This window comes from Thecamonas trahens, assembly GCF_000142905.1.
Source record: "Thecamonas trahens ATCC 50062 unplaced genomic scaffold supercont1.42, whole genome shotgun sequence".
NCBI lineage: Eukaryota > Apusomonadida > Apusomonadidae > Thecamonas > Thecamonas trahens.
In genome coordinates, this window is record NW_013657638.1 from 184,277 (window position 1) to 204,587 (window position 20,311).

At 63.3% G+C, this 20,311-nt stretch overlaps 3 protein-coding genes across 3 annotated transcripts; 2 read left to right on the forward strand and 1 right to left on the reverse strand.

The window, feature by feature from the left end:
* Window positions 1-77: 77 nt before the first annotated feature.
* Window positions 78-14,386, forward strand: AMSG_08514 (cytoplasmic dynein). Its single transcript, XM_013899742.1, has 4 exons — window positions 78-319; window positions 491-9,655; window positions 9,715-11,424; window positions 11,451-14,386. Exons 1-4 carry the CDS (start codon window positions 134-136, stop codon window positions 14,337-14,339), a joined length of 13,950 nt encoding a protein of 4,649 aa, XP_013755196.1. The 5' UTR covers window positions 78-133; the 3' UTR covers window positions 14,340-14,386.
* Window positions 14,387-14,807: 421 nt separating this feature from the next.
* On the forward strand, window positions 14,808-19,251 carry AMSG_08515 (uncharacterized protein; the record flags this gene model as incomplete). The annotated part of the gene is made up of 2 exons (XM_013899743.1): window positions 14,808-19,207; window positions 19,239-19,251. The coding sequence occupies 2 exons, from the start codon at window positions 14,808-14,810 to the stop codon at window positions 19,249-19,251; spliced, it is 4,413 nt and encodes a 1,470-aa protein (XP_013755197.1).
* Window positions 19,252-19,436: 185 nt separating this feature from the next.
* On the reverse strand, window positions 19,437-20,203 carry AMSG_08516 (uncharacterized protein; the record flags this gene model as incomplete). The annotated part of the gene is made up of 2 exons (XM_013899744.1): window positions 19,437-19,916; window positions 19,958-20,203. 2 exons carry the CDS (start codon window positions 20,201-20,203, stop codon window positions 19,437-19,439), a joined length of 726 nt encoding a protein of 241 aa, XP_013755198.1.
* Between the last annotated feature and the right edge of the window lie 108 nt (window positions 20,204-20,311).

Here is a 20,311-nt window from a genome sequence, read left to right on the forward strand (position 1 = left end):
TTCGCAGTCGTCGCCCCCCCCCCCTCCCCCGTCCACCTCCTCCCCCCCCCCCACCCTGCACAGCCTTCACCCTTCCACAGCTCTCTCCCACACTTACTCTCTCGCTCTTCAACACTAGCTCGAGAGACCAGACATGGAAGAGCCCCCCGGGAGTAGCGCAGTTGAGGCTGAGGCGCCAAACACACTGGAGGACCTTTCCCCATTCCTCACATACCTTGGTGCGCTATGCCCCGCGGCACTGGGTGCTCGGCCTGGTGCCTTTAAGCGCAAGCTGAAGAAGCAGAACGAGCTCCTTACCAAGTTTGCATGCGACCCGAGTGTACGTACCTTGTCCCCTTTCACCTCCTCTCCCTTCTCCCCTCCCTTCCCCTCCCCCCCTCCTGCTCTACTGCTGCTCATGAAGACTCACATATAGCGGTGGTGGTGGTGGCCGTGCTTTGCGGTGGCTTTGGCGCTCGCGCGACGGCCAAAAATGGCGTCCTTGCTCTAGGTCCGCACACTGGTGGTGGCGGTCGGCTCGAGGCCCGAGGCTGGCGTGCATGATGGAAGCGACGACGGTGAAGAAGAGGGCGGGCAGGAGTTCTCTTTACAGCTGGAGGTAGCGTACCTCGGCAAGAATGTCGAGTCAATGATGTGCTTTGTCAAGCGCGGCGAGGTGCTCGTTGCCGGGACGCCCATCGCAGGGCAGCTCCACTTTGTGACGCTCGCCAACGACAAGCCGTTCGAGACGCTGTACGCGTACCTGAGGACCTCGTTTGGCCCGCTGTTTGAGTCATTTCTCGACGCATCGGCGTCCAAGTTTGGTGGGAGCGGGCCCGGGAGCGGGCCCGCCGGAAGCTCGGGCGACAAGACCGACCCGAACATGGGCGTGGCGGTCGTTCGCAAGAACCTGGCGTCGCTGCAGTCGTCGCTGATGCACCTCAAGCAAGAAGTGGAAATTCCCGAGGTCAAGCTGGTGATCGACGGCGACATTGCACGGTGCCTCGACGAGGCTGCGGCGGCCGGGCGGGCCATGGAGGTGGGCGACCTCGGCGAGCTGGTCAAGGACTCGCGGTGGCTCAACTCGCTGCAGTCGGGTGTCAACGCGTGGATCCGCGAAGTGCAAAAGGTGACCAAGCTCGAGCGCGACGCGTCGACGGGCTCGGCGCTCCAGGAGATCAACTTTTGGCTCTCGATGGAGCGCGCGCTCGACGCGGTCGAGGCCGAGCTTGCCACGCCGGGCGTGGAAATGACCATGGAGGTGCTGAAGCACGCCAAGCGGTTCCATGCCACGGTGAGCTTCCGGTCTGATACCGGGCTCAAGGCTGCGCGTGCCGTCGTCACCTCGTACAACTTGCTCTTCAAGGACTTTCCTATCCACGAGCTCCTCAACGCCACCGACATCAACTCGCTCAACGACGGCCTCTCCGGCGTGTTCAACCACCTCAAGAAGCTCAAGAACACGAGCTACCCGCTCGAGCGGGCGCTGCGGTTTGTCGAGGCGCTCTCACGCGACGTGGCGGCCCAGCTGCTCTCTGTCCTGCAGGGCGCGCGGCTGCTTCTCCTGCCGTATGACGAGTTTGACGTCCTCACAAGCGACTGCGGCTCGGTCTTTGCGCTGTGGGAGGATCTTGTGGCCGGCTTCAAGGAGCTCCTCCGCGAAGTCGCCAAGTTCCGCCGGAACAAGGCCGAAGAGTCGCTGCCGATCCGGATCCGGGCCGAGCACACGGCGCTCCGCGACCGGCTGGAGGATCTCCGCCGGTTCCGCAAGCAGCACGACGAGCTGCGTGTCGTCATTCGCAAGGTTCTCCCGCAAGTCGCGCATGGCTCGGAGATCAACGCCGTCGAGGAGGTGGCTGCGGCATACGACGAAGTCAAGGCTGTCGAGCCACTTGACGTCTCCGAGACCGGTGTCGTCAACTGGAACGAGGCGCTGCATGCGTACGAGTCGCGCATCGACGCCGTTGAGTCGCAGATCACCAACCGGCTCCGCGACAAGCTCGGCTCGGCCAAGAACGCCAACGAGATGTTCCGGGTCTTTCAAAAGTTCAACGCGCTCTTCTTCCGGCCGCGCATCCGCGGCGCCATCCAAGAGTACCAGGCGCAGCTCATTTCGCGGGTCAAGGGCGACATTACGGCGCTGCAAGACAAGTTCAAGACGCAGTACGGCGTGTCCGAGGTCTCACGCATGTCGCGACTCCGCGACTTGCCGCCTGTTGCCGGCAACATTATCTGGGCGCGGCAGATCGAGCGCCAGCTCGACACGTACATGAACCGGGTCGAGACCGTGCTCGGCTCGGGTTGGGAGCAGCATGTCGAGGGCCAGAAGCTCAAGGTCGAGGGCGACTCGTTCCGCCGCAAGCTCAACACCGCTATGCTCTTCAACAACTGGGTCAAGCAGACCGAGTCGCGGAATTACGAGGCTGTCGGCCGGGTCTTTTACATTGAGAAGCGCCACTCCAAGCTGACGCTGCGGACCAACTTTGACGGCGGCATGATCACCCTCTTCAAGGAGGTTCGCAACCTACTCTGGCTCGGCTTCCGGGTCCCGTTCCAGATCCAGCTCACCTCCTCGCGGGCGCAGCAGGTCTATCCGTTTGCCGTCTCGCTCATGGAGTCAATCAAGACGTACTCGCGGTCGTGCGAGAAGCTCTCCGAATCGATTGCCCCGCTTGTGGCCTCGTTCCAGCTCTCGGTCCAGACCACGCTCGCCGACGGCTTCCAGCTCCACTGGGAGTCACTCAAGCTTGACGAGTACGTCAAGACGCTCGCCGAGACCGTCCTTAACTTTCAGGAGAAGGTTGACGACCTGCTCGTCAAGTACGAGACCATCAACAGCTCGCTTGCCTCGCTCGCTTCGGCCAAGCTCGAGCAGGCCGCGCTGGCCAAAATCGTCGGCTCCATCCAGGACGTGGTCGACTCGCTCAACATGGCTGGCTACTCGAACCTGGACGCCTACGTGGCCTCGCTTGATACATCGCTCCGCGAGGTGCTCACTGGCCGGCTCCGTGAGGCCGTCGACCTCTGGATCAAGGTCTTTACCGCCTCGCTGCCATCGCTGCGGCCAGGCGCCGAGGGTGCGTCCGCCAAGGACGACGCGGCGGCCGCCGAAGACGAGCGCAAGAAGGCGCGGGCACGGGCGTTGCGGGCACGCCGGTTTGCGCGCCCGCGCGGCGGCGACGACGGCGCTGGTGCGGGTGAGAGCGTCGACCCGGCGGCAATGTCACCGGCGGCGCTGACTGCGCTCCGGGCCTCGATGGTTGTGGACGGCAAACCGTGCATGGAGCCGGTGGTCCACGAGCTCTCGCTCCGCAACCAGACCATGTACCTCGAGCCGCCGCTCGAGTCTGCGCGACAGGACTGGATCGACCAGTTCAACACATGGCTTGGCGTTGTCGGCTCGCTCCCAGTCCTCTCGGCCTCGCGGTTTGACGTCATGGGCGTGGCCGCGGCGTCGGGTCCGGGCGGGGCCAAGATGGCGACCTACGCCGACCTGCTTAGCGATCTCGAGCCGAATGAGCTCACTGGGGCGTACGAGGTCATCGAGGGCCTCCTCGCGGAGGCGCGGCGGTACGTCGACTCGTGGCTCCAGTACCAGTCGCTGTGGGACATGGACGCGTCGGCAGTCCATGACGTGGTCCGCGATGACCTCGGGCTCTGGCGGCAGCTCCTCCGCGAGATCCAGAACGCGCGGTCGACGTTTGACAACGCTGACTCGGAGTACTCGCTCGGCTCAATTGTGGTGCAGTACGGACAGGTCCAGGCCAAGGTCAACAACAAGTACGACGCATGGCACAAGGAGTTCCTCGCTCACTTTGGCTCGCTCCTTGGCTCGCGCATGGCGGACTTTCTGGAGACGCTCGCGGGTGCACGTGCCGCGCTCGAGGGCGCGACTGTCGAGACCGAGTCGACCGCTGACGCTGTGGCGTTCATCACCACCGTACAGAAGCACAAGCGCAAGCTCGACGAGTACAAGGCATCCATGGAGCACTACAAGCTCGGGCAGAAGCTGGCGGAGCGGCAGCGGTTCCACTTTCCGGCCGACTGGGTCCATTACGACCGGCTCGACGGCGAGTTTACCGCCTTTGTGGAGATCCTCAACCGGAAGGACGCGTCGATCGAGTCGCAGGTCCCGGCACTGCAGAAGAAGATCCTTGCCGAGGAGCGGATGCTGGCGGCCAAGCTGAGCGAGGTCGAGGCCGAGTGGACAAGCTCCAAGCCGGTCTCGGGCGAGATGCGGCCGGACGAGGCCAACAACGTCATCGCCATGTTTGAGGGGCGGGTGACCAAGCTCGCGGCCGACTTTGCACGCATTGTGCAGGCCATGGACGCACTTGACCTCGACGCGCCGTCGAACGAGACCATCGAGTCGATGGCGGAGGAGCTTGCCGACCTCAAGGGTGTGTGGGAGGCGCTCGGCGGCGTGTGGTCGGGTCTCGACGAGCTCAAGACGACGCCGTGGAAGGGAGTGGTGCCCAAGGCGCTGCGGCGGTCGCTCAACTCGCTCATCAACGAGCTCAAGGGCATGCCGAACCGGATGCGACAGTATGAGGCGTGGGAGTATGTCAAGGGCTACCTCGAGTCGCTTGTCAAGGCCAACTCGCTCATCGAGGCGCTCTCGTCGGACGCAGTCCACGAGCGGCACTGGAAGGTCCTCCGCAAGGCGCTCGGCGTGAGGTGGGCCTCGGACTTTACGCTTGGCGAGGTGTGGGATGCCGACGTGCTCGGCAACGCCGACGCCATCGGCGAGGTGGTGACCATGGCGCAGGGCGAGAAGGGCCTCGAGGAGTTTCTCCGCGAGGTCAAGGAGTTCTGGACCGAGTTTGCGCTCGAGCTCGTGGTGTACCAGGGCAAGACGCGACTCATCCGCGGGTGGGACGACCTGTTCAACAAGCTCATGGAGCACCTCAACTCTGTACAGGCCATGAAAATGTCGCCGTACTTTAAGCCCTTCGCTGAGGAGGCGCAGGTGTGGGACGAGCGGCTGTCGCGGATGCAGGATATCTTTGACCTGTGGATCGACGTCCAGCGCCGCTGGGTCTACCTCGAGGGCATCTTTACCGGCTCGGCCGACATCAAGGTCCTTCTCCCGCAAGAGTCGAAGCGTTTCGACTCGATTAACTCGGAGTTCCTCGGCCTCATGAAAAAGGTGACCAAGGCGCCGCTCATTCTCGACGTCATCGCCATCTCGGGCGTCGACAAGCTCCTCGCCCGTCTCGCCGACCTCCTCACCAAGGTCCAGAAGGCGCTCGGTGAGTACCTCGAGCGCCAGCGGGCCTCGTTCCCACGCTTCTACTTTGTGGGCGACGAGGACTTGCTCGAGATCATTGGCAACTCCAAGGATGTGTTCAAGGTCCAGAAGCACCTCAAGAAGATGTTTGCCGGTCTCACTGCGCTCATTCTCGACGACGACGCGCCGTCGCTCATCCGCGGTATGATGTCCAAAGAGGGCGAGGTTGTGCCGTTTGCCGCGCCCGTCGACGCCGCCACCATGCCTAAGATTAACGAGTGGCTTTCGGCGCTGGAGGCCGAGATGAAGAACTCGCTCGCGCTTCTCCTCACCGACGCCGTGGTCGAGCTGCGGACCATTCTCGCGCCGGGCAGGGCCTTTGACGAGGACGCGTTCTTTACCTGGGTCGAGACCTATCCTGACCAGCTCGTCACGCTCGCTGCGCAGTGCGTGTGGACCGAGCAAGTTGAGGCCGGGCTGGAGGCCGCGGCGAGTGACGAGTACGGTGCCGCCAACGCGTTTCTGGAGACAATTCTGAGCGTGCTCGCAGTGCTCGCGCAGGAGGTGCTCTCGGACATGTCGAACATCAAGCGGAAGAAGCTCGAGCACCTCATCACCGAGCTTGTTCACCAGCGCGACACCATCCGCAAGCTTGTGGCGGCAAAGGTGCCGTCGGCCTCGGACTTTGGCTGGCTCTACGAGATGCGGTACTACTTTGACGAGACCAAGGCAGTGCCTGTGGAGCGGTTCGCCATCCGCATGGCCAACGCCGAGTTCCTTTACGGCTTTGAGTACCTTGGCATCCAGTCCAAGCTGGTGACCACGCCGCTGACGGACCGGTGCTACCTGACGCTCACCCAGGCGCTGCACGGGCGGATGGGTGGCTCGCCGTTTGGCCCGGCCGGTACAGGCAAGACCGAGTCGGTCAAGGCGCTCGGCTCGCAGCTCGGCCGGTTTGTACTTGTCTTTTGCTGCGACGAGAACTTTGATTTCCAGGCCATGGGCCGCATTTTCGTGGGCCTTTGCCAGGTCGGCGCCTGGGGCTGCTTTGACGAGTTCAACCGGCTCGCCGAGCGTATGCTCTCGGCCGTCTCGCAGCAGATCCAGACCATCCAGCTAGCGCTGCAGGACGGGACGCCCAAGGTCGAGCTCCTCGGGACGACGGTGCCGATCTCGCCCGACATGGGTATTTTCATTACCATGAACCCGGGCTACGCCGGGCGGTCCAACTTGCCGGACAACCTCAAGCAGCTCTTCCGACCGATGGCCATGACCGCGCCGGACAAGGAGCTCATCGGACAGGTCATGCTCTTCTCGCAAGGCTTTGCCACCGCCGAGCGGCTCGCCGGCAAGGTGGTGCCGCTCTTCAAGCTTTGCCACGAGCAGCTGTCGGACCAGTCGCACTACGACTTTGGCCTCCGCTCGCTCAAGTCTGTCCTCGTCTCTGCAGGCAACATCAAGCGGAAGAAGATGCTTGCCATTGCGAGCGGCGACGAGCCGCAGCCGGGCGACAACACTGAGTTTGAGCAAGACGTTTTGCTGCAGTCTATTTGCGAGACGCTTATTCCCAAACTTGTGGCGGCCGACATCCCGCTGCTCTACTCACTGCTCACCGACGTCTTCCCGGGCTGCGCGCTGCCGCAGCTTGCGGCGGCGGCGCTCAAGGCCAAGATGAAGGCCATTGCCGACGAAGCCAATTATGTGTTTGGCGATCTGTGGGTCGACAAGACGCTGCAACTCAACCAGATCCTCAACCTCAACCACGGCGTCATGCTCGTGGGCCCGTCGGGCTCTGGCAAGTCGAGCTCGTGGCGGACGCTCCTGGCTGCGCTCGAGGCGCTAGAGGGTGTCGAGGGCTGCTCGTACGTCATCGACGCCAAGGCCATTTCCAAGGACGAGTTGTACGGCTTCCTCGACGCGACGACCCGCGAGTGGACCGACGGCATTTTTACCGGCATTCTCCGGCGGATCATCGACAACGTCCGCGGCGAGGCGGCGAAGCGGCATTGGATTGTGTTTGACGGCGACGTCGACCCCGAGTGGGTGGAGAACATGAACTCGCTGCTCGACGACAACAAGCTCCTCACGTTGCCCAACGGCGAGCGGTTGGCGCTCCCGCCGAATGTGCGAATCATGTTCGAGGTGCAGGATCTCAAGTACGCGACGCTGGCCACGGTCTCGCGGACAGGCATGGTGTGGTACTCGGAGGACACGCTGACGACGCCGATGATTTTGCAGCATAACTTGCTCAAGATGCGAAACGTGGTGGTTCCGGGCGAGTACGACGAGTCGGACCTGCCGGGCTACGCTGGCGTCGACGACGAGACCGGTGCCGAGGTCTCGCCGGCGCTCATGGTACAGCGCGAGGTGGAAGCTGCGCTCGCGCCGTACTTTGCGGACGGGAGCATGGTGTTGCAGGCGCTGGACAAGGCGGCCGGGCTGGAACAGGTCATGGACCACTCGCGGCTGCGGCTGCTGGGCGCCATGTTCTCGATCCTCAACATGGGCATTGCGCAAGTCCACGAATACAACGCGACCCACTACGAGGCGCCGATGGGCGGCTCGCGGCTGGCTGACTTTATGCGCCGCAAGCTGGTGCTCGCAGTGGTGTGGGGCTTTTCCGGCTCGTGCAAGATTGCGGTCCGCGAAGAGTTTTCGCACTGGCTCCGCGACATTACCGACATTGATCTGCCGGAAAAGCCGGTCATCGACTACGAGGTCTCTGTGGTGACTGGTGGGTGGGAGCTGTGGACGAACCAGGTGCCGGTCATTGACGTCGACGCCGAGTCGATGGGTACCGCCGTCATTCCGACGCTCGACACGGTGCGGCACGTGGACATTCTGTACGCTTGGTTGGCGGAGCACAAGCCGCTGCTGCTGTGCGGCCCGCCGGGGTCGGGCAAGACGATGACGCTCTTCTCGACGCTCCGCAAGGCGACCAACTACGACGTGTGTGCCATCAACTTCTCGTCGGCCACCTCACCGGAGCTCATTCTTTCGACGTTTGAGCAAAAGTGCGAGATCAAGAAGACCGCCCGCGGCCTCGTTCTTCAGCCGATTCAGCTCGGCAAGTGGCTGGTGGTCTTTTGCGACGAGATCAACTTGCCGGAGCCGGACGAGTACGGCACGCAGCGAGTCATCACCTTTATCCGCCAGCTTGTGGAGCAGGGCGGTTACTGGCGGGCCGAGGACCTGCAGTGGATTTCGTTGGAGCGGATTCAGTTTGTGGGAGCGTGCAACCCGCCGACGGATCCTGGGCGGACGCCGCTCTCGCACCGGTTCCTCCGGCACGCGCCGCTCATTCTGTGCGACTACCCGGCATACGAGTCGCTGACCCAGATTTACGGCACCTTTTCGCGGGCGCTCCTTGCCGACTACGCGCATCTCAAGCCGTACGCGGGAGCTCTCACCGAGTGCATGGTCGACTTTTACACCCAGTCGCAGGCGCGGTTCACGGCCGACATCCAGCAGCACTACATCTACTCGCCTCGTGAGCTGACGCGGTGGGTCCGCGGCATCTACGATGCGCTGCGGACGGGCGAGGAGGGTCCGAGCCTGGAGACACTGATGCGGATCTGGGCGCACGAGGGCCTGCGGCTGTTCCAGGACCGGCTTGTGACCGAGGAGGAGCGCGAGTGGACGACGACGCATCTCGATGCGACGCTCGCCAAGCACTGTCCGGATTGCGACGCGTCGGTGGCGCTTGCGCGGCCGATTCTGTTCTCCTCGTGGCTCTCGGACGACTCGCGGTACGTGTCGGTGACCCGCGACGATCTGCGGGCGTACCTGCTTGACGAACTGAAGAACTTTTACGAGGAGGAGCTCGACGTGCCGCTGGTGCTCTTTGACGAGGTGCTCGACCACATCCTGCGGATCGACCGGGTCTTCCATCAAAAGCAGGGCCACCTGCTGCAGATCGGACAGTCGGGCGCGGGTAAGACGGTGCTCTCGCGATTTGTGGCGTGGAAGAACGGGCTCTCGGTCTTCCAGATTCGCGGCTCGAACAAGTACTCTGGCGAGGACTTTGACAATGACCTGCGGACGGTGCTGCGGCGGTCGGGCGCCGAGGGCGAGAAGATCTGCTTCATCTTTGACGAGTCGAACATCAAGGACACGGGCTTCCTCGAGCGGATGAACACGCTCCTCGCCAACGGTGAGATTCCGGGCCTGTTTGAAGGCGACGACTGGACGTCGCTGATGAACCAGTGCAAGACGAGCTCGCAAACCGAGGGCAAGATGCTGAGCTCCGAGGACGAGCTCTACGAGTGGTTTACCAACCAGATCATCCGCAACCTGCACGTGGTGTTCACCATGAACCCTGCCGGTGGCGGGTTTGAGAACCGGACGTCGACTTCGCCAGCGCTCTTCAACCGATGCGTGCTCAACTGGTTCGGCGACTGGTCGGACAAGGCGTTGTACCAGGTCGGCCTCGAGTTTACGGCAGCCGTCGAGCTGGACCTTGAGGGCTACATGCCGCCGGACTTTTCCCGGCGGCCTTTGCTGAGGCACCAAACCCGCCGACGCACCGACAGGCCATTGTCAACGCCATGGTCTCTGTCCATCAGTCTGTGGCCGAGGCCAACGTCAAGCTCTCCAAGCGGCAAGGGCGGGTCAACTACGTGACGCCGCGGCACTACCTCGACTTTATCCACCACTATGTGGGCCTGTACAACGAGAAGCGCGGCGAGCTCGAGGAGCAGCAGGCGCATCTCAACACTGGGCTCGACAAGCTGCGCGAGACCGAGGAGCAGGTGCTCGAGCTGCAAAAGTCACTCGCGGTGAAGAACACCGAGCTCGCAGCCAAGAACGAGGAGGCGAACGCTAAGCTGAAGCAGATGGTCAAGGACCAGCAGGTTGCGGAGGAGAAGAAGAAAGAGTCGCTCAAGATGGCGGCCGAGCTGGAGGCCAAGTCCAAGGTTGTGGAGGAGCAAAAGGAGGTGGCGCTCGGTGACCTGGCCAAGGCCGAGCCGATGGTGGAGGAGGCCCGTGCGGCGGTGCAGGGCATCAAGAAGTCCCACCTCGACGAGGTCCGCGCCCTCCGCAACCCGCCGGCCAAGATCCAGCTGACGATGGAGGCTGTGCTCACCCTCCTCGGCGCCGGCAAGATCGACTGGAAGGGCATCAAGGCTGCGATCCAGAAGACCTCGTTCATTTCGGATGTCATGTCGTTTGATGCCGAGACCATTTCGCCGCGCATTCGGGCGGTGATGGAGAAGAAGTACTTGTCAAACCCCGAGTTCAACTTTGAGTCGATCAACAAGGCTTCCAAGGCGTGTGGCCCGCTGTGCAAGTGGGCGCTGGCGCAGCTGGCATACGCAGACATCCTGCACCGGGTCGAGCCGCTGCGGGCCGAGCTGCGGGCGCTGGAGGCAGACGCAGCGGCGATGGCGGCCAAGAAGGCCGAGATGGACGACCTCGTGGCCGAGCTCGAGGCGTCGATTGCGGCGTACAAGGAGGAGTATGGGGTGCTCATCGGCGAGACGCAGCGGATCAAGACCGAGATGGAGGTGACCAAGGTCAAGGTGGAGCGGTCGACGTCGCTGCTTGCCTCGCTCGGGTCAGAGCGATCGCGGTGGGAGGCCGAGTCGGAGGGCTTCCGCAACCAACTTGCATCTGTGGTGGGCGATGTGCTGGTGTGTGCGGCGACGATGGCGTACGCCGGTTTCTTTGACCAAAGCTACCGGTCCGGACTGGAGGCGCAGTGGAAGGCGCAGCTGGAGGCGTCCAACGTGGCGTTCAACTCGGAGCTTGCCTTTAACGAGTTCCTCGGCTCTGCTGCTGCCGAGCTCGAGTGGCAGTCACGTGGGCTGCCTGTCGACGCGCTCTGCACGCAAAACGCGATCATGCTCGAGCGGTACAACCGGTACCCGCTCATCATCGACCCGTCGGGCCAGGCGACCGAGTTTGTGATGGCGCAGTATGCCGGACGCAAGATGAAGAAGACCTCGTTCCTCGACCCTGCGTTCATGAAGCACCTCGAGAGTGCGCTGCGGTTTGGAACGTCGTTGCTGGTGCAGGACGTGGAGAACATCGACCCTGTCGTCAACCCTGTGCTCAACAAGGAGCTGCAGAAGAAGGGCGGGCGGGTGCTGATGCAGCTCGGCGAGCTGGACATCGACTTTTCGCCATCGTTCTCGATCTTCCTCTCGACTCGCGACCCGACGTTTAACTTTGCGCCGGACCTGTGCTCTCGGGTGACCTTTGTCAACTTTACGGTCACCCAGGCTCGCTCCAGTCGCAGTGTCTGTCCAAGGTGCTCAAGGCTGAGCGGCCAGACATTGACGCGAAGCGGTCGGACCTGCTCAAGCTCCAGGGCGAGTTTCGGGTCAAGCTGCGGGCGATGGAGGCCAAGCTGCTGACGACGCTCTCCGAGTCGGAGGGCAACATTCTGGACAACGACAAGGTTATTACCACGCTGGAGAAGATCAAGGCCGACGCTGCGGACATTGCGCAAAAGGCAAGCGAGGCCGACGTGGTGATGGAGGAGGTGGAGGGCGTGTCGTCACAGTACGCGCCGATGGCGACGTCGTGCTCGCGGATCTACTTTTCGCTCGAGCAGATGGGCCACGTCCACTTTTTGTACCAGTACTCGCTGCAGTTCTTCCTCGACATTTTCGAGGTGACACTGTTGCACAACCCGCACCTCGAGGCGTTGACCGAGCCGATGGAGCGGCTGGAGGTGCTGATGGCGGACTTGTTTGCGACAGTGTACGAGCGGGTCTGTCGTGGCCTGCTCCACGCCGACCACGTCTGCTTTGCCTTTCTCCTTGCCCAGGTGCGGACCGAGTCTGCGGCGGTGCTCGACGCGCAGGAGTTTGAGTTCTTCCTCAAGGGCATCGAGTCGCTCGGCGGGCAGGTGCCGGAGCTGGGCGTCGACGTCACGGCGCCGGCGCTCGGATACACGCCTGCACAGCAGCACCTGCTCCGTGGGCTCTCTGCGCTCCCGATCTTTGCGGGCGCGCTCGGCGAGTCTGCAGTGAAGGACGTTGAGGCGTGGGCCAAGTTCCTCGACCTGTCCGCGGCCGGCGAGAAGGCTGTGCCGCCGGGACCGTGGAATGCGGCGCCTGCGGGCGCGGGCATGCCGGGCGCGCTAGTGGCGTTCCGCAAGCTGCTGCTGGTCAAGGCGTTCCGGCCGGACCGGCTGCTGGCGGCGATGGACACGTTTGTGTCTGCGGTGTTTGGCAGCGGGTTCCTCGACCTCGGGGTGCTCGACCTCGGCAAGGTGGTGGGGAGCGAGGTGGCGGCGAGCACGCCGCTGTTGATGTGCTCGATGCCCGGACACGACGCGTCGGGGCGGGTCGACGAGGTGGCGGCCGAAGTGGGCAAGCGGGTCAACTCGATTGCCATCGGCTCGCCCGAGGGCTTTGACCTGGCGGAGAACGCCATTTCGGCGGCAGCCAAGAGCGGCGGTTGGGTCATGCTCAAGAACGTGCACCTTGCGCCGCAGTGGCTGGTGCAGCTTGAGAAGAAGTTGCACAACCTGGCGCCGGTCTCAGGCTTCCGGCTTTTTATGACCGGCGAGATCCATCCTGCGATTCCGGTCAACCTCATGCGGATGTCGCGGATCTTTGTGTTTGAGCCGCCGCCGGGTGTCAAGGCCAACCTGCTGCGGACGTTCTCGTCGATTCCTGCGTCGCGAATGGATGCCAAGCCGGTCGAGCGGTCGCGGCTGTACTTTATCATCTCGTGGGTCCATGCCGTCTTGCAAGAACGGCTGGGGTACACGCCGCTCGGGTGGGCACAGAGCTACGAGTTTAATGACGCAGACATCCGGTGTGCGTTTGCGTCGGTCGACTATTGGGTTGGGTCGGTGGCCAAGTCGAAGGACAACGTGGACCCGGAGAAGATCCCGTGGCTCGCGCTTCGCACGCTGTTCTCGGTCTCGATCTACGGCGGGCGGATTGACAACGAGTTTGACTCGCGGCTGCTGGACTCGTTCCTGGAGAACCTCTTTACGCCGGCGTCGTTCAACCTCGACTTTGTGCTTGTGCCGGCAGAGGACTCGGGCTCGTCTGAGGACGACGAAGGTGACGCAAGCGGAAGCGGAAGCGACGCGGCTGCTCTCACCATTCCAGAGGCGCGGTGCAAGGCCGACTTTGAGGCGTGGGTCCGGGCGCTGCCGGACTCGCAAACGCCGGCGTGGCTTGGCCTCCCGGTCAACGCCGAGTCTGTCCTCCTCCGCAACAAGGCCAAGGTCGCGGTGTCGAAGATCCTCAAGCTGCAGTCGATGCAGGAGGATGAGTCTGTGGGCGGTGAGGCCGAGGCAGCGGCAGCGGCTGCAGCCAGCGGCGACGGTTCGGGCGTGGCGTTGCCGGCGTGGATGCGGTCGTTGCACACCTCGCTTCAGCAGTGGAGCGAGCACCTGCCGGCGGGCCTGACGAGCATGACATCGTCGGCGGAGAACGTGGCAAACCCGCTGTTCCGGTGCATCGAGCGCGAGAACGAGCGGGCACGAAGCCTTCTGGGCGTCATCCGCAAGGACGTGGCCGACCTCGATGCGGTCTGCCGCGGCGAGATGAAGCAGACCAACCACATCCGCGAGCTGCTGGTGTACCTGTCCAAGGGCATGATTCCCAAGTCGTGGCGGGCGTACTCGGTTCCGGACTCGCTCTCGGTCAACGTGTTTGTCAAGGATCTCGCGCTGCGACTGCAACAGCTGGAGGATCTCGCTGGCCAAGCCTCGACCTTTGGCCGCGACGGCATCATCCTCGGGCGGCTCTTCTCGCCCGAGGCCTTCCTCACTGCCTCGCGGCAGGCAGCAGCGCAGGCCAAGGAGTGGCCGCTTGAGGAGCTCGAGCTCGCAGTCTACGTCGGCGAGGAGAGCGGCGACGACCTCCAGTCGTTTGCCATCCTCGACCTGAACGTCGAGGGCGCCGAGTGGCGCGAGGGCGCGCTCCATCTCTCGGAAAAGATTTCGACCACGCTCCCGGTCGCCCGCTTCCGGTGGGTCAACCCGCGGGTGGAGGACGTTCCGCCGCGCCGGCTCATCCGCCTCCCGGTCTACCTCAACTCGTCACGCAAGGTCCTCCTCTTTGACGTCCAGGTCGACGGGCCCCAAGGCCTTGGAGATCTTGACTTTGCCCAGCGCGGCATTGCCATTGTGGCCACAAGCTACGAGAACATCGTGTAGTGCAGCGTTAGCCGTGTCGCGAGTTGATAAAGCACAAGCGCTGTGCAGCTGACGTATCCCGATGCAAATGCGCACTGATGCGAGCGGAAGGTGAGCCGGTGCCGAGCGAGTGCGGCAATAGAGGGGAGTAGGAGAGAGCCAAAAAAAAAAAGCCGCATCCGCGCATCAGACTGATACTCCACGCGTGGGCTGACCGAGTTGATGCGGAAAAGTGATCAAAAGTATGCAAGGGACGCGCTTGAAAAGGGCCTCCTTTGCCAACCCCGCCCACCTCACCACCACGACCACCACCTACGTGCGCACACAGCTGTGCACGCATAACACCGTTTTCTTACAAAGGCAAGAAGTACAGCTTGGTGATTTCATTTAAGATTCTCGCTTCGCCCTCGCCTTGCTCTTGCCTTCCCTTGCCAGCTCTTGCGCCCCTCCTCGCTTCTGTCTGTCCCTGAGTGCCTTTGTTGTGCAAAAATGATCATCGGCCGGTGGCTGGCCTTGGTGGTAGTGGTATCATTGGTGGCGTTGGCTGGATTTGCGGCTGCTGATCCGAGTGACTCCCCGTTCATCTGTGGCGTTGGGTACCCCATTGATGCGGCTGTTTCGCTCGAGTGGACGTCGACGAGTGGTTCGACACTGGAGAGTGGGTATGTGTTCAAGGGCTCGCAAGTGTGGGCGTACTCGTACAAGCACTCTGGCATGATCAACGGCATTGCCGACGAGATCTCAAACGTGTTCCCCGGCGTGCCTACTGCTGATTTGGATGCTGTGGCGGGCTCGCCTGCAACAGACTCGGATGATGAGAAGCGCCGGCTGTTGTTTTTCAAGGAGGACAGAGTGTGGAAGTACGATTTGGAGACCGGTCTTGTGGCTGGGTACCCCAGGACGATCGCCACCGAGTTTGGTGGCTACTTTCCGGACGATGTCCACGCCGCCGAGACCGAGCGATCCGGGCCGAGCAGTACGCGCATCCGAGTCTTCCGCGGCTCGCTCGAGTGGGTGCTGTATTTCAACGCGGGTGGGCTCGATGGCAGCTCGTTCATGAACGGCCCGCATGGGTACTCGTTCTCGCCGCAGGCGGCGATCTGGACCGAGTTTACCGGTGGCACGGAGCAGCTGTATTTTCTGGAAGACGAGAAGGCGTACTTTGAGGAACATCCCGGGATGGGCTTCAACGAGGTGGCGATCTGCGCGTCGTGCGATGGCGACACGATCATCGCGACGGGGACGTCCGGTACTGTGGCGCCGTTTGTGGCCGACATGATTGTGGGTGGGCAGACGTGCACCTGGCTGCTCCGGTTCTACACGCTCGGCACGCTCACAATCGACTTTGACGACATGTCCAAGCGGCCCGAGGCGATGAACATTGGCGACAGTGTGCTTAGCGTGTACGAGGGTGCCGATACTTTGGGTACTCTGGTTGCTACCTACGACCAGATGACATCGCCTTCGCCGCCGTTTACGCTCGTCACGACTGCAAGCGAAGGCATGATGTATCTCAAGCTTGTGGCGTCGGCGACGGGCATGCCTGGCGGTGGCTTCTCGTTCTCGTGGAGCTTTGCGCCGGCATCGGCGACGGTGTGTCCGACGCTCACCAGCTTTCTGGCGGGGACGTGGGCCCCTGTGGCTAACGGGCGCGAGGGTGATGTGCGGACGGCATCGTGCGAGCCTGGATGGACGTTTTCCGGAACGGCAAGTCGGACGTGCCTGAGTGATGGTATGTGGAGCGGGAGTGACGATCAGGCGTGCGCGCCTCGGCCGTGCAACGCGCTTGTGGCGCCGGTCAACGGTGTTGTGTCGGCGGCGACTGGCAATCCGGGCGACACGGTCACGTTCTCGTGCAACGTCGGGTACACACTGACGGGCTACACTACCCGGACCTGCCAGTCGAATCAGCTCTGGTCCAACCTCAACGATCAGTACTGTAACCCGTCGCTGTGCGGGACCACGCTCTCGCCGCCGGCCAACGGGATGGTGTCTTCGACAACGGGGCACACCGACGAGACGGTGAGCTTTTCCTGCGGGGGCGGCTACTATCTGCAAGGGAGCTCATCGCGAACGTGTCGGGCTGACGGAACGTGGTCGAATCTGGACGATCAAGTTTGCGTTGGGAGCCCGTGCACGACGCCTGCCGTGCTAAGCGCGCCCGCCAATGGAGTCGTTTCGCCAGCGTCGGGCGGGACCGGGACGGTGGCGACGTTTTCGTGCAACGCTGGATACACGTTGACGGGAACGACGACGCGGACGTGTCTGGCCGACGGATCATGGTCGGGCTCGTCGCAGATGTGCAGTGCCAACGCGTGCAACCCGCCGCTGAGTGCGCCAGACTACGGAACGGTGGATCGGGTGACTGGAACAACCGGCGATGTGGCCAACTACGGGTGTAACGCCGGGTACTCGCTGTCGGGAGGGGCGACGCGGGTGTGCACGACAGCCGGTACGTGGTCGGGAGCTGCGCCGACTTGCGTCGGCAATCCGTGTGCGCCGCTGCCGGCACCCACCAATGGGCGGGTCGACGGCGGTGCGTCTGCCAGCGCCACGGCCGGCGGCTCGGTGGTGTTCAGCTGCAACACCGGATACCAGCTGTCAGGAGCGTCGGCGCGGACATGCCTCACTGATGGATCGTGGGACGGAGTTGGTGGACAGACGTGCACGATTGTGGCGTGCGGGCCGGCACAGACCCCGCCGGCTAATGGAGTGGTCTCGTCGACGCTGGGCAACTACGGCGATGTGGTGACCTTCTCGTGCAACAGCGGATACACGCTCGGCGGATACGCGAGCCGAACGTGCCTCGCCGACGGGACGTGGTCGAATCTCGCCAATCAGGTCTGCTTCGCCAACACGTGCTCGGCGCTGCTGCATGTGCCGACGCACGGGAACGCGAGTCCGAGCAGCGCGACGACAGGTCAGAGCGTGACGTTTAGCTGCGGAACCGGATACTACCTTTCGGGCTCGTCGTCGCGTGTGTGTCAGCCTGACGGGACGTGGTCCGGGACCGACGATCAGGACTGTCTCGGCAATCTCTGCACGGCGCCGATGGTGCTGGGCGCGCCGGTTGATGGCACGGTTGCACCGGCAACCGGGACAACCGGCGATGCCGCAGTGTACAGCTGCAACGCAGGGTACACCATGTTTGGAGTGGCGAGCCGCACGTGTCTTCCGGATGGGAGCTGGACAGGCAGTGGGCCGCCGACGTGCCTCCCCAACACATGCTCGCCGCCGCGATCGGCTCCTGCACACGGATCAGTAGACGCAACGAGCGGGAGAACGGGCGAGTTTGTGACGAACAGCTGCGACGCCGGGTACGATCTGGTGGGAAGCGCGGTGCAAGAGTGCTTGCCCGACGGGAGCTGGTCGAACGCGGCGCCGAGCTGTGTGGCGGTACTGTGCCCCTCGCTGACAGCGCCAGTCTATGGACTTGTGGACGGCGGATCGTCGGTGACGGTCGGAACGGGAGCAACAGTCACGTTTTCGTGTCTTCCGGGCTACGCACTGAGCGGGAGCGTATCGCGGACATGTTTGGCGTCCGGGGTGTGGTCGGGCGCGGCAGATCAGAGCTGTACCTCGCAGATGTGCGCAACGCAGCTGGTGGCGCCGGATCGCGGGACGATCACGTGCACGACCGGGACGACCGGAACCACATGCAGCTACGGATGTAATGCCGGGTTCGTGCTCGAGGGCGGAAGCCCAGCGAGGACGTGCCAAGGGGACGGAAGCTGGTCGGGAAGCATGCCAAGCTGCGCGCCGAGCGCATGTGTCGCGATGCCGGCGCTGGCCAACGGGCGGATTTTGCCGAGTAGCGCGGGCAAGACCGGCGACAAGGTGACGCTCGTGTGCGATGCCGGGTACGTGCTGACCGGGATCGAGACGCAAGAGTGCATGGCAGATGGGACGTGGAGCGGGGGCAACGTGACGGCGACGTGCGTGGGTGTGGTGTGCGGGCCGGAGCTGAGCGCGCCGACGAACGGAGGAGTCTCGTGCACAACAGCGTCTGTGGGCGAGAGCTGCGCCTACACCTGCGATGCCGGGTACACACTCTCGGGCTCGTCGGAGCGGACGTGCATGATCGACGGGCGATGGACTGGATCAGACCCGCGGTGCACAGTGCTGGCGTCGTCGTCAATGCTGGACGCGTCGACGCTGACGTCGTCTACGACGTCTGCGGACGAGGCCAAGTCGACGTACGCTGTGGCGCTGTACCTTTTGCTTGGCGCGCTCATTGTGACGTTGTTCGCCGGAACGCGGTACCGACGCAAGAACCTGAAGAAGTACCGGGCGGCGCCGCACCACTGGTTGTACCAGCCGCTGGACCAGATGCTGCTGCGCGAGCATCCGCTGGTGGGGATCATCGCGCACCTGCGCGCAGACCCGTACTCGCGGACGGGGCGGACGCTCGCGTTTCTCCTCTCGACCAACCTGCTCCTCCTCTCCACGCTCATCATGCCGGTTATCAACCCGTCTGGGTATGAGGAGGATACGGCGATTGTCTCGCTCGACCGGGTGGCGGACATGGTGCTCTCGCTGGTGGTCTCGACGCTACTCTCCTCGATTGTGGGCTCGCCGCTCATCAAGCGCGGCTTCCGGTCGCACGAAGACGCGACAGCGCGGCTCGTGGCGGGTGTGGCGGCGTTTGCGGTCAACATTGTCCTGGCACTGGTCAACGGCGCCCTGATCACGCTCCCGCTCCTTGTCTCGGCCATTCCGTTTGAGATGGCGACGCTGCTCACCATGTTTGCCATCTCGTTTGCGCTCTGGCTCCTCATCACTGCGCCACTGGCCATGATTGCGTCGTACTACGTGCTCGGCGCGCGGGCGACGTATGTGCACGAGGGAGGCAATGGCGGTGTCGATCCGATGTATGCGGTCTCGCCCGAGTTCATCATGTCAATGGGAAAGGAGGTCGAGCTGCCCGCAGTGACAGTACCACCGATGGCAAGCGAGTCTGCACCGGTGGTCTCGTTTGGCGACGCCAGCTCGAGCGCAAGCTCGAGCTCGAGCTCAAGCACGTCGGCGCTGGTCTCCGCCAGCAATTCGAGCGCTGTGAGCTCACGGCGGGAACCACGGGCACGGGCGCTCATGTCGGCGTGATGAGGTGCAAGCGCATCAACCGCCGGCGTCGGCCTTGCGCAGAGCCAGCATAAAGTCGGCAAACGAGTCGGCGATCTTGACCGGCGTGTACGGCGGGTCGGACCATTGGAGGACATGGGCGACAGACGGCTCGCCCGATGGGCCAGGATGAACATAGTCGAGAATGACCCAAGCGTGGCCATCGCCATCGATGTTAAGCGTGCGCCCGCACAGCTCGAAGGGAAAGTCCCACTCGTTGGCGTATAGGTCCGAGTCGCCAAGCTCGGACACGCTGCCGAGCTGCGAGATGATGGGCGCATCAAGGCCGACAGCGTGAATAGCAGTAAGATCAAGGACCGCCCCATCGGCAACCTGTAACATGGCTGCGTATAGAGACGGGAGCTTACGCGGGAAGATCTTGGCGTTGAGGCTGGCAATATCCTCAGGCGACGCGCCGCGGGCAGTCGGCTCAATGTCTCCGCCTGTGACCTGGGCCAGCACCTCGCGGGCGTCGAGCTTGCCGGGGCCACCACGCCCACCACGCCCCCCACCCAGACGACTCGGAAGCCGTTAGCGATCTTTGCGTCGAGAAGTGAGACCGCTGTCGCGAGAGCATCCTGCGTCGACGGGAAGTCGGTGATTGACTCGTCGCCTGCGGCGCCGACCTCGCCGGAGCGGGTGACCACCTCCTCGCCGTCGAGCGCCACCGTCCAGAACCACGACGATGGGCCGGGGAGAGACTCGAGAGCCACTGTCCGTCCCTCCAGCAGAGCTTCACGGGTCTGTGGTGGGGAGGGTGGCATGGCTTGCCGGGAGGAGATGGGTGGGGTGGGGGTAACGATTATTGGAATGAGTGTTAATTGAGTTTGGGCGGGGTGGGGGCAACGATTACTTCATCGGAGGAGTTTAAT